We start from the raw sequence: 14088 nt of genomic DNA, 5'->3' as shown, positions 1-14088 counted from the left end.
TCTATGTTTCTATGTATGTTCTCTGGGTCTCATGGCATGCAGTTTGGTTGCTTTATTTGTTGAGCGATACTGATCAGAATTGAAATTGCACCATCATCAGCAAAGTTCTCTACTTTCAACTAGTGTTCATCAGTCACTTAAAGTTAGCATGCGGGTACAGCAGGCAGTGAAGAAAGCTAATGGCATGTTGGCCTTTATGACAAGAGGAGTTGAGTATAAGAGAAAAGAGGTCCATCTGCAGTTTTACAGGGCCATAGTGAGACCGCACCTGGAGTACTGTGTGCAGTTTTGGTCTGCAAATTTGAGGAAGGATATTCTTGCTATTGAGGGTGTGCAGCGTAGGTTCACCAGGTTAATTCCTGGAATGGCGAGACTGTCGTATGTTGAAAGACTGGAGCGACTAGGCTTGTATACACTGGAATTTAGAAGGATGAGAGGGGATCTTATTGAAACATATAAGATTATTAAGGGATTGGATACACTAGAGGCAGGAAACATGTTCCCATGTTGGGGGAGTCCAGAACCAGGGGCCACAGTTTAAGAATAAGGGGTAGGCCATTTGGAACAGAGATGAGGAAAAACTTTTTCACTCAGAGAGTTGTAAATCTGTGTAATTCTCTGCCTCAGAAGGCAGTGGAGGCCAATTCTCTGGATGCTTTCAAGAGAGAGTTAGATAGAGCTCTTAATGATAGCGGAGTCAGGGGATATGGGGAGAGGGCAGGAATGGGGTACTGATTGTGAATGATCAGCCATGATCACATTGAATGGCGGTGCTGGCTCGAAGGGCCGAATGACCTACTCCTGCACCTATTGTCTATTGTCTATTGTCTAATGATGAAAATCAGGCCATCAATAAATTAAGATTATTGGACCTCGAACACTGCCCTGAACTCCAGTTTGGAGGCTGGGATAATGGATCTCTGAAAATCATAGTCATCTAATTTTTCTTGAGGTATGATTCCAGCTATGTGCATTCACTTTGATGTCCCTTGATTTCAGTTTTATCTGAGTGCCTTGATGTCACAGAAGCAGGTACTCTTACATTATCTCTAGAATTCAGTTCTTTGGCCTGTGTTTCAATGAATGTTGTGATGGTGTCCAGATCCGAGTGGACTTTGGGAAACCCACACTGTGCATCAGTGAGTAAAGTGCTGCTTGATAACACTTGATGAGAAATTCCATCTTTTCGCTAGTGAATGAAAGTGTCCAGATCAGATACTAATTAGCCAAATTAGATTTGTCTTGCTTTTGGTGAATAGGATATGCCTGCGTAGTTTTCTGTTCTACTGGGTAGATACCAGTGTTGTAATTGTGCTGGAACTGCTTGGCCAGAGGCACAGCTGGTTCTGGCAAGGTCTTCACTATTGCAGCTGGGATAGTCCCATAGTCTTTGCTATAACCAGTACCAACAGCCGTTCACATGGACTGAATCAAATTGGTTGGCAGCTGGCTTCTGTGATGAGGAAGTCGGGAGAAAGCTAGTGAATCATTCATTTGCCACATCTGGCGGAACAGTTACATAGAAACAGAAACATAGAAAATAGGTGCAGGGAGAGGCCATTCAGCCCTTTGAGCCAGCACCGCCATTCATTGTGATCATGGCTGATCGGCCCCAATCAATAATCCGTGCCTGCCTACTCCCCATATCCCTTGATTCCACTAGCCCCTAGAGCTCTATCTAACTATCTCTTAAATCCATCCAGTGATTTGGCTTCCACTGCCCTCTGTGGCAGAGAATTCACAACTCTGGGTGAAATAGTTTTTTCTCACCTCAGTTTTAAATGGCCTCCCCTTTATTCTGAGACTGTGGCCCCTGGTTCTGGACTCGCCCAACATTGGGAACATTTTTTCTGCATCTAGCTTGTCCAGTCCTTTTATAATTTTATATGTTTCTATAAGATCTCCTCTCAACTTCTAAACTCCAGTGAATACAAGCCTAGTCTTTTCAATCTTTCCTCATATGTCAGTCCCGCCATCCCAGGGATCAATCTCGTGAACCTACGCTGCACTGCCTCAATTACAAGGATGTCCTTCCTCAAATTAGGAGACCAAAAGTGTACACAATACTCCAGATGTGGTCTTACCAGGGCCATATACAACTGCAGAAGAACCTCTTTACTACTATACTGAAATCCTTTTGTTATGAAGGGCAACATTCCATTAGCTTTCTTGACTGCCTGCTGTACCTGCACGCCAACTTTCGGTGACTGGTGTATAAGGACACCCAGGTCTCGCTGCACCTCCCCCTTACCTAACCTAACTCCATTGAGATAATAATCTGCCTCCTTGTTTCTGCTGCCAAAGTGGATAACCGCACATTTATCTATATTATACTGCATCTGCCACGCATCTGCCCACTCACTCAACCTGTCTAGGTCACCCTGCAACCTCCTAACATCCTCTTCACAGTTTACACTGCTACCCAGCTTTGTGTCATCCGCAAACTTGCTAGTGTTGCTTCTAATTCCCTCTTCCAAATCGTTAATATATATGGTAAACAGTTGCGGCCCCAACACCGAGCCTTGCGGCATTCCACTCGCCACTGCCTGCCATCTGAAAAGGACCCGTTTACTCCTACTCTTTGCTTCCTGTCCGCCAACCAATTTTCTATCCATGTCAACACCCTACCCCCAATACCATGTGGTCTAATTTTAGTCAACAATCTCCCGTGCGGGACCTTATCAAAGGCTTTGTGAAAGTCTACATCCACTAGCTCCCCTTCATCCATTTTACTTGTCCCGTCCTCAAAAAATTCCAGAAGATTAGTCAAGCATGATTTCCCTTTCATAAATCCATGCTGACTTGGACTTATCCTTTTACTGCTATCCAAATGCACCATTATTACCTCTTTAATAATTGACTCCAGCATCTTCCCCACCACCGAAGTCTGGCTAACTGGTCTGTTATTCCCCGTTTTCTCTCTCGCTCCTTTCTTGAAAAGTTGGATATCATTAGCTGTCCTCCAATCCACAGGAACTGATCCTGAATCTATTGAACATTGGAAAATGATCACCAATGCGTCCACTATTTCTGGAGCCACCTTCCTGAGGACCCTGGGATGCAGACCATCAGGCCCAGGGGATTTATCATCCTTCAGTCCCATTAGTCTACCCAATACTATTTCTCGCCTAATGAAAATTTCTTTCAGTTCCTCTACCCCCCTAGATCCTCTGTCCTCCAGAACATCTGGGAGATTGTTGTGTCTTCCTTAATGAAGACAGATCCGAAGTACCTGTTCAACTCTTCTGCCATGTTACCCATAATAATTTCACCCGTGTCTGCCTTCAAGGGACCCAAATTTGACTTTGCTACTCTTTTTCTCTTAACATATCTAAAGAAGCTTTTACTGTCCTTCTTTATATTCTTGACCAGCTTCCCCTCGTACTTCATCTTTTCAGCCCGTATTGCCCGTTTTGTTACCTTCTGTTGTCCTATGAAAGTTTCCTAATCCTCTGCCTTCCGGCTACTCTTTGCTGTGTTGTACATCTTTTCTTTTAGTTTTATTCCATCCCTAACTTCCCTTGGCAGCCACGGTTGCCTCCTACTCCCCTTAGAATCTTTCTTCCATTTTGGAATGAAATGATCCTGCGTCTTCCAGATTATGCCCAGAAATTCCTGCCATTCCCATCATTCCTGCTAGGATCCCTTTCCAGTCTACCTTGGCCAGCTCCTCTCTCATTGCCTTGCCTTCTTAGTCCCCTTTGTTCAACTACAACACTGACACTTCTGATTTAACCTTCTCCTACTCAAATTGCAGATTAAAACTAAGTTGTGAATGCTTTGCCTTTTCCCTTGCAATGCTGGGCTCTGCCATCATTGAGAGGGGGAACGTTCTTATATCCTCCTCCTGTTAAATTGTGGATTGACATCTACATTGGTGTGCAAACTTGAAATTGGGTGGGGGGAGGGGGGTGTGGTAGGGGTAGAAGTAGAAGGGAAATATATATTGTTATTGTAATTAATCTATTTATTTTGAAGACTTAAGCCGCTGTCCCACTTAGGCGATATTTTAGGTGACTACAGGCGACTAGGTTGTCGCCACATGGCCGTCGGGGTGTCGCCTGTATGGTCGAGAGTAGTCTCCTAAAAGTCGTAGTGTTTTTCTGGTCAGCGCTGGATTTTGAAATGTTAAAAAATGTTTGGTGACGTGGGTGGTTGTTGTCGCCAGGTGACATAGGTTGTTGCCGGTGCTGACTTTGGTGAATTCCATTGGCGATTACTTCCGTCAACCGGCGACAGGTACCGGCGTCAAAACTGGAGGCCAAAATGACGTGAATTGTCTTCAGTTGTCGCCGACAGGGTCGTAGCTTGTCGCAGGTAGACGTAGGTTGACTTCAGTTGTCGTAGGTTGTCGCCTGCGTGGTCGTAGGTTGTCGTAGGCGTGGTCATTGGTGGACGTCCTAAGTCGCGACAATTGTGTCGACGGTTGTCGGTAGCTTGCCGTAGCTTAACGTCGACTAGGTGGTATAGGAAAATAACTGCAGATGCTGGTACAAATCGAAGGTATCACCGCTACATTGACGACTGCATTGGTGCTGCCTCTTGTACCCTTGCAGAACTCACTGACTTCATACATTTCACCACCAATTTCCATCCTGCTCTTTAATATACTTGGACTATCTTCGACATCTCCCTACCGTTTCTGGACCTCACCATCTCCATCACAGGAGACAGACTAGTGACTGACATCTACTACAAACCCACTGACTCCCACAGCTATCTGGACTACACCTCTTCCCACCCTGACTCCTGCAAAATGCCTATCCCCTCCTCCCAATTCCTCCGTTTATGCCGCATCTGCGCCCGGGATGAGGTGTTTCACACTAGGGCATCAGAGAACCTCATTCTTCAGGAAACGGGGCTTCCCCTCTCCCATTATAGATGAGGCTCTCACTAGGGCATCCTCTATATTCCGCAGCTCCGCTCATGCTCCCCCTCCCCCCATTCATAACAAGGACAGAATCCCCATTGTCCTCACCTTCCACCCCATCAGCCAGCGTATCCAACAAATCATCCTCCAACATTTCCATCACCTCCAACAGGACACCATCACTGGCCACATCTTCTCATCTCCTCCCCTTTCTGCATTGCGCAGAGACCGTAACTCCCTGGTCCACTCGTCCCTTCCTACCCAAACCACACCCTCCCCGGGCACTTTCCCCTGTAACCGCAAGAGATGCAACACCTGTCCCTTTACCTCCCCCCTCAACTCCATCCAAGGACCCAAACAGTCTTTCCAGGTGAGACAGAGGTTCACCTGCACCTCCTCAAACCTCATCTATTGTATCCGCTGCTCTAGATGTCAATTTCTCTACATTGGCGAGACCAAACGCAGGCTCGGCGATCGTTTTGCTCAACACCTTCGCTCAGTCCGCCTTAACCAACCTGATCTCCCGGTGGCTGAGCACTTCAACTCCCCCTCCCACTCCCTGTCTGACCATTCCGTCATGGGTCTCCTCCAGTGCCATAGTGAGGCCCACTGGAAATTGGAGGAACAGCACCTCATATTTCGCTTGGGCAGCTTGCAGCCCAACGGTATGAACATTGACTTCTCCAACTTTAGATAGTTCCTCTGTCTCTCTTTTTTTCCCCCCTCAGCCCACTCCCCCTTCCCAGTTCTCCCACTGTCTTCCTGTCTCCATCTATATCCTTTCTTTGTCCCACCCCCCTGACATCAGTCTGAGGAGGGGTCTCGACCCGAAACGTCACCCATTCCCTCTCTCCTAGATGCTGCCTGATCTGCTGAGTAACTCCAGCATTTTGTGATGCCTTCGACTAGGTGGTAGGTTGTTGTAGCTTGTCGTAGACATTGTCGTAGGGGGGGTCCAGTCGCTGGTTTTTCGGCGACCTGCTGCGGCTATGACAGTCGCCAGCAGTCGCCTACAAAATCGCCTAAGTGGGACAGGCCCTTTATTGGAATAGTGTGACGTAAGTTATTTTGAACATAAGATTGAATATATTTGTTAGAAGACAAAATAAAGACTCGTTTGGAAAGAACAGACATGAAAAAGAATGTTACAGCAACAGAGTCAATTGGTGTGGATGTAAAACTTAGTCAAAGTATATTATTGACAAGTCATCCTATTGTATGGTATGATTGCACTCGTGTCTGGTATGATCTGCCTGAAATGCAGGCAAATCAAAGTTTTTTACATAATCATGATAAATGTGACAATAGTAAACTGACACTAATACCAATTGTCATACATTAATGGTAATATTTTTCTATCAAATTATGTTCCCAATCAACAATGATCGTGAGCAATCAACAGTGTCGTCTCTGATAATGCAGAATTTCTTCAGCTTTGTGCTGATGTGCCAGCCTAGATTTCTCACTCACGTTTTTTGGTAGAATTTGAACCAACTTTCAGGCAGACGAGTGATGCTGAGTCAAGTTATCAGATGACTAATGTTGTGTTTCATAGCTTGTTTTCCTCGGCCATTAATCACATGAGTAAATGCCATTTTTGTAGTACTCCTCGGTAAATAAAAATCTCTATTTTTTATAGGTTTCTTGGCTCAAGAATCAAACTCTTTAAATCAATATATTTTATTGTGGTTCCGTTCCTAACCACAAACTGTTAGTAAGGGTTCAGTGCCTTTCAAGCCTCTGGAGTAATATTTTTCTACATTTCTCTCAAGAAACTATTAGAATTCTGACACCCTGTCCCTGTCAACCTGAAATTAGCACTTCCTCTGTTGACTTGAGTATTTCAATGCTCAGTGCTTAGACTATCCCACTGGAGCACCTCTCCACAAAATATTGGCACTGTTTGTTTTTGCATCTTTATATGGTTTGAGCAGAGACTGCGTCTCCCAAAGTACTGCGAGTGCGGATTGCTATAATTTCACCAAATCTCCTCCATCCCTCAGCAACATTTGATACAGTTCAACAACACTGCTCTCACTTGAAGATTTAAATTAGTTCAATCTTGAGATTTAATAAATCCTTATTTATTCCCGGGATGTGAGGAGCAGGAGTAATGCCAGTATTTATTCTCCATCCCAAATTATTTCTGAACTAAGAAGGCAGTTGAGAATCAACTACATGGCCAGAGCAGGTAAGGATGGCATCCCTGATTTCCATCCCTGAAGGACATTCGTGAACAGATGGGATTTTACAAGTCTTCTAGTTTCACAGTTGCCAATTCTAACACTAGCTTTTAATTCCAGGTTTATTTTGCAGCCATAATTTTTTTTGGCAGTTCAGTGAAATCTCAATTGATATTTTATTAAATGTGACCAAAGATTAATTATTACTCCAAAGGCTTTTCACAAGTTCATGCAGTCAAGGTAGCGTTGTTGATTCTTTTGAAAAGTTATTTGAGTGACTGAAATTGTGGTTCTGAGTCATCTGAAGTGTCCTGTTTTATAAAATGAGAAACTTTGCTGTAGTTTCATTGGAATTTACTGGACTTTATCTTACACTAAACGTTATTCCCTTCATCATGTATCTCTGCACTGTGAATGGCTCAATTTTAATCATGTATATTCTTTCCGCTGACTGGACAGCACGCAATAAAAGCTTTTCACTGTACCTCGGTACACGTGACAATAAACAAAACAACTTAAAATGGAAAGACAACACAGAAAATGTACACCTATTATTAAAATAGATTTCTCAAAAGATGGTAGCTCAAAGAAAATAATGAATACTTTTTTGGTACATCATTAATCAGAAATGTAAACATATCCTGCAAATAATGGAGATAGCTAAATATTTACAGTGGCCAAGTACAAAAAGAAATGGTACAAAGGATTAAGATGAAATATATTCCCAATGAAGAATGGCTGGGGCAAGTGAGTAAGGAAAATCACCAGGGATTCCCACAGAGTAAATCATGAAAATAAACAGTTAACAAGAAACTAATACAAATAGCAAGATAATATTACTGCTCAGTCCGGCGGTGCCAAATTGAGTGAACCTATGAAATGAATAAATATGCACGTCTCTGACCTTTGATCATCGAAGTGTTTGATGGCCATGTAGTGTTGATGATTGTCTATTCAGCAGCTATTGCTATCGAAAAATATATGGGTGATTAAATCTTGGGTCTTGCCACTATTCATATACAAATAAAAGAATGTTATCATTAGATACTTGGAGGAAACAGAAAAGTAAAATAAAATTTAATTGGAATTCTCTTCATTAATTTTAACAGGACACCACATTCCTCTCTGAATAAAGGGTTTTCGACCTGACTTTGTTCCTGTTTCAACAGATGCTGCCACACTTGCTGAGTGTTTCCAACATTTTTTGTTTTTATTTCAGATTTTCAACAGCTGCAGTTTTATCTTTTTCAACTCCTCACAGCTTCTTAAAATTCACTCTTTGAGTAGTCTGTTCAATATTTCGCCCAGTATCTCTTTTTTTTGATAGTGGGTCATTATTTTGGAATTGGATGCTAAATATTGATACCACCTCTCCTCTGACCTGTCATTCCTTATAACTGAAAAGTTTAATCCCAGGCGACATCCTGGTGAATTCTGCATGCTGTCCTGTGCATTACAGCAAAGCACAAGGTACTGAAGGAACTCAGTGGGTAAGGCAGCATCTACAGAGGGAATGTACAGGAAGTCCGACTTCAAAATCTGAAGAAGGGTCCTGTCTCGAATCGTCTATTCCCTCCATCAATGCTGCCTAATCTGCTAAGTTCCCCTAGCATTCTTTTTGTTTTATATATGTATTTTGTTTTATATATGTGTGTGTAATTCTGGTTGCCACACTTTAAGAAATGTGTTGCACTGGAGAGTGCAGAGTAAATTTACCAGGATGTCGCCAGGTTAACGGGTTGTGAGTGGCAGGAAGACCTGAGGGTTAAATGGAGAGATGACTCTGAAGGTGATATGGGTAGGAGAGTGACATTGAAGATGGTGTCGACATGCTTCCTCAATATCCTCAATGCATATGCACACGAGATGCACACAATTACCAAAGCAAATTTCTGAAAGTGGACTTACAAAAATTGTTTTGTGTGTTCCAAATCCTTGCTGATAATGGAGTTGCTTTTGAATGTGGGCAGTTTTTAATACAAGTAAATACAGTAGTCAATTTGAGTTAGGAATTCATTTTGACTGTTAATTGCTCACAAATTTATTGTCAAACTCCAAATATTTTATTTGAGTTGAGTTTAATTTATTGTCACGTGTAACGAGGTACAGTGAAAAATGTTTTTTGCATGCTAACCACTCAGCGGAAAGACAATACATGATTACAATCAAGCCATCTATGGTGGACAGATACACGATAAAGGGAATAACAAAAGTTTACTGAAATAATTTGCTGGTCCCTTATGACCGTGCATCTTATTTTGATAAATCTTTTAAAAATATCATGAAGCAGGAAATGGCCTGATGGATTTTGTTATGGGAGCCAATTGAATTGGAACCCGCCTGAAACTGATGCTTTTAAATGCATAAAGGAATTTGAAGCCTAATAATTTATGGCAATTTTTAAAATGCAGAGTAGTTAAACTTGTAAAAAGAAAATAACCATGTATACATTGCTTATGTATAATTGATATTGGCATTTGTAACTATTCATTAATCTTGTTTAATAAGTCAACAAAAAATTATTTTGCTGTCTTATGTTTTAATGTTGCTGATCTTGCATATCAATTATTAGATAAACTTTTACATGGGCAAATTTACAACGGAAGGCAGCGAATATTTAATGATGCCAGTGTTGTAACTCACATTCAATATAATCAGTTCCAAATATTTCATTACACACGATTTTGTTCCCCTTCATCCTTCCACCCCAAAAAGCTTTCCCGCCCTCAAGATGGTGGAGCGCAGGATAAAATACCATCGGCTTTGGTAGATTTATATCTCACAAAGGAGTAATTATTCATGCATAAGTCCAACCAGCAACTGTTACTCTACTTTAGTGTTACGGCAAAGTTGTTCATGTCCCTACCTGACCTTGATTTAGACTTACTTTCAACAGAAGACAACAAATGGAAGAGGAGTGAAGAGCATTGGCTGTTTGTACATCACTGTCATATTTAACCATTAAACCATTTTGTGAATTTAACTTGACACACTAAAAATCATTGTTTAAATGCAAAGATTCATCTTTGTATTTAAACAATAGTATAGCAAGGTTTGTTCATCTTTACATTCGACTGTTTCCACGTATTGAGAGTGAATTGTTCTTATTGATTGGTTTATGTTTCTTTTCTTGATGCAGCACCCTTTCATTAAAAATGCCAAATCTGTATCAATTCTAAGAGATTTAATCAGTGAAGCAATGGAAATCAAAGCAAAAAGACATCAGGAGCAACAAAGAGAACTTGAAGATGACGATGACAACTCAGTAAGTGCTCTAACGAAATGATATTCGATTTAGTTGTGATACATGTATTTATGTCTTCAGTAAGTCTCTGATATAAATAAAAAATATTCATGCGCTTTTTCAGTATTTCCCACCTCGCTACGTTTCTCTTTGCTTTCTATGTCACCTTGGATCAAGTTGTCGAGTTTATCAAATCAAAACCATGTGCTTTCTCTTTCTCGATGGTTCAGTATCCTGTTCTGATATTGTGTCTATCTGGTTTATGTGCAGCAGCGGTTCAGATATAATCAAATATTGTATTTAAATTTAGTATACACTATAAAGGACCAGGCTCCAGATAATGTACTTGGATTTTCAGTTGGTAACCTCAAAATCCCCTCTCTTTGCAAATTAAAACTGTGAATGCCCCTTTTTAAATGTGACTGAGATATAAAATACCAGAATTAACCAGAGTTTGCTTGTTGGAAAGTAAAGGGAAATCATGAGAAATCTGTTAATTCTATATACTTTTTAATATAAGCATAGGTGTAGACAATACCGTGGTCCTGCTGAGTGACCAGATTAGACCAATGAATGGAATTAAGCAATTAGGTTGAAAATTGGATTTATCCAACCATAACCACATCCCCCACCCCCACAAGGATGGTCTTGAAGCCCTCCGTTTCTTTCTCGACTGCAGAACCAGCCAATCTCCATCTACCAATACTCTCCTCTGCCTAGCAGAGCTGGTTCTTACCCTCAACAACTTCTCCTTTCACTCCTCCCACTTCCTCCAAATCCGAGGCGTAGCTCTGGGCACTCGCATGGGCCCCAGCTATGCCTGCCTCTTTGTAGGGTACGTCAAACAATCCCAGTTCCAGGTGTACACTGGCCCTATCCTCAAACTCTACCTCCGCTACATTGACGACTGCATTGGTGCTACCTCTTGTACCCATGCAGAACTCACTGACTTCATAAATTCCAACACTAATTTCCATCCAGCTCTTAAATATACTTGGACCATCTCCGACGTCTCCCTACCGTTTCTGGATCTCACCATCTCCAATGCAGGAGACAGACTAGTGACCGACATCTACTGCAAACCTACTACCTATCTTGACTACACTTCTTCCCACCCTGTTTTCTGTAAAAACTCTATCCCCTACTTCCAATTCCTCCGTCTACGCCGCATCTGCGCTCAGGATGAGGTGTTTCATACAGGGGCATCAGAGATGTCCTCATTCTTTAGGAAACGGGGGTTCCCCTCTTCCATTATAGATGAGGGTCTCACTAGGGTCTCCTCTATATCCCGCAGCTCCGCTCTTGCTCCCCCTCTCCCCATTCATAACAGGGACAGAGTCCCCCTTGTCCTCACCTTCCACACCATCAGACATAGTATACAACAAATTATCCTCCAACATTTCCACCACTTCCAACGGGATCCCACTACTGGCCACATCTTCCCATCTCCACCCCTTTCTGCTTTCTGCAGAGACCGTTCCCTCCGTAACTCCCTGGTCCACTCGTCCCAAACCACCCCCTCCCCAGGTACTTTCCCCTGCAACCACAGGAGATGCAACACCTGTCCCTTTACCTCCCCCCTCAACTCTATCCAAGGACCCAAACAGTCTTTCCAGGTGAGGCAGAGGTTCACCTGCACCTCCCCAAACCTCATCTACTGTATCCGCTGTTCCAGATGTCAACTTCTCTACGTCGACAAGACCAGGCGCGGACTCGGCGATCATTTCACTCAACACCTTTGCTCAGTCCGCCTTAACCAACTTGATCTCCCGGAGGCTCAGCACTTCAACTCCCCCTCCCATTCCCAGTCTGACTTTTCTGTCATAGGCCTCCTTCATTGTCATAGTGAGGCCCAGCGCAAATTGGAGGAACAGCATCTCATATTTTGCTTTGGCAGTTTACACCTCAGCGGAATGAACATTAACCTCTAACTTCAGATAGTTCTTCTGTCCCTCTATTTCCCCTCACCTTCCCAGTTCTCTCACTAGTCTTCCTGTCTACTGCTACATCCTATCTTTGTCCCGCCCCCTCCCCTGACATCAGTCTGAAGAAGGGTCTCGACCCGAAACGTCCAACCATTCCTTCTCTCCCGAGATGCTGCCTGACCCACTGAGTTACTCCAGCATTTTGTGTCTACTGTCAATATAAACCAGCATCTGCAGTTTTTTTTCCTATACATGACCACATGCTTTATATGTTCAATTGTTATTGCCGTTGAAATCATTAGATCTTTGTTTTGAGTCAAAGAAAATTATTCTTTTCTTGGCAGACAGTGATTGGGAGGGTAATCTGAAGTCTTGAGAGTGCCCTCCATGTTGGTTGCATCAATTTGCTAATGTCAGGCTACATTGGTTAAAACCGGCATTTGTGAGAAGATGAAGTCAAATCAGAAAATCATGGGGAAAGCTTGCAAAGAACTGCTGATACATCATTTCCTGAGGTTGATTTTTGTTTTGAGGTTAGATTGAGTGAAGAACATAAATATTTTCTTGCATGTTTTTAGCAGGCTGCTTTTCACACAGAGAGAGATTTTCATGTGATGAAAAATGACTTTCATTTAATCATGCCATGGTATCTGTCCAACGGGGGATTGAGTTAAAAGACATCCTTACTGTCTAATTGAGAACAAATGAATAGATGTAGTATCCTGAAGTTGTTGTTGCACAGATGATGGATAACTAAGGAGATGGGAATGTATTCTGTCAAAACGGCTTGTTTTGATAGCTGCACTCTGCTGCTGAGGTAATTATACAGGTTGTTTTAATTAAGAGAAATTACAAGCAGAGTATTCTACAGAAGGTTAATTCCAATATCAAAGTTTAAATGTTAGTTTAAGCATTACTACACGTGGTCACTTTTTTTCCCCAATGTGTTTTTTGATGTATGATGTGAATCTAATATTCACTGTGAGCAGCTGCGAAGGAGTGATCCGTTGCCTGGCAGCTTGCAGGAAACATCTCCAAATATTTATACCGGACCCTGAAAAGAGTAGGCTGGTAATTTCTACTCTATATTTGCAAGCATTGCAGTTTCCATGGTTTTACTTTGATGAAGTGCATTGGTTACCATTTGCCGTCAAAGATGTTAAAACAAGTCATGTTCAAATGAGGACAATCGGTATTAGTGATTTTACTGCAGTAAAATGATACAAGTGATATAAATGCAGCTGTTTCCTACCTATGTGCTTTTGCAGCTCTAATGGGTTATAGCAGAATACAATTAAACAAAATAGAGACACAAAATGCTGGAGTAACTCAGCGGGTCAGGCAACATCTTTGATGAAAAAGGATGGGTGATGTTTTGGGCCGAGACCCTTCCCGACCCGAAATGTCACCCATCCTTTTTCTCCACAGATGCTGCCTGAGCCTCTGAATTACTCCAGCACTTTGTGTCTATCTTCAGTATAAACTGGCATCTGCAGGTCCTTTCTACATAATTAAACAAAGATCAGGAGGTGTTTTTCAAGCACTGAAAATCTTGCTGACAGTCTTCGACTGACAAGTAGATTTTTAGTGATTGTAAGCAACCGATGGAGTTATCTGCAATTTTCAATCATTCGATGTTGAAAGGTGGTTAAGGCAGCTTCTTGAATTTATTCTAAAAAGGCCATTTAGAAATGTTATTAAGCACCACTTGTTTTGTTACCACCTATTCATGTAAGGTCCTATATACTCATAACTCTCCATAGACAAATCAACAGTTTTAAAACTTATGAGAGTATAATGAAGACTATTCTTTTGCATTGTAACTTCTGAAGTCTAACTAGGGTATTACTATTTTAAAGTAGCTAC

The 14088-nt window shown here is 42.1% G+C and overlaps 1 protein-coding gene across 2 annotated transcripts in view; it reads left to right on the top strand.

Annotated features, from left to right (window-relative positions):
• stk3 (serine/threonine kinase 3 (STE20 homolog, yeast)) overlaps positions 1-14088 on the top strand; it is a 276140-nt gene that overhangs the window by 150879 nt on the left and 111173 nt on the right. For both annotated transcript variants that reach the window (XM_078398044.1, XM_078398046.1), the window contains exon 8: positions 10193-10318. In XM_078398044.1, coding sequence (XP_078254170.1) covers positions 10193-10318 — 126 coding nt within the window. The remainder of the gene's footprint in view (positions 1-10192; positions 10319-14088) is intronic.

This window comes from Rhinoraja longicauda, chromosome 4 (assembly GCF_053455715.1).
Source record: "Rhinoraja longicauda isolate Sanriku21f chromosome 4, sRhiLon1.1, whole genome shotgun sequence".
Taxonomy (NCBI): Eukaryota; Metazoa; Chordata; class Chondrichthyes; order Rajiformes; family Arhynchobatidae; genus Rhinoraja; species Rhinoraja longicauda.
The sequence above is the reverse complement of the archived record's forward strand: the minus strand, read 5'-3'. Positions and strand labels throughout refer to the sequence as shown.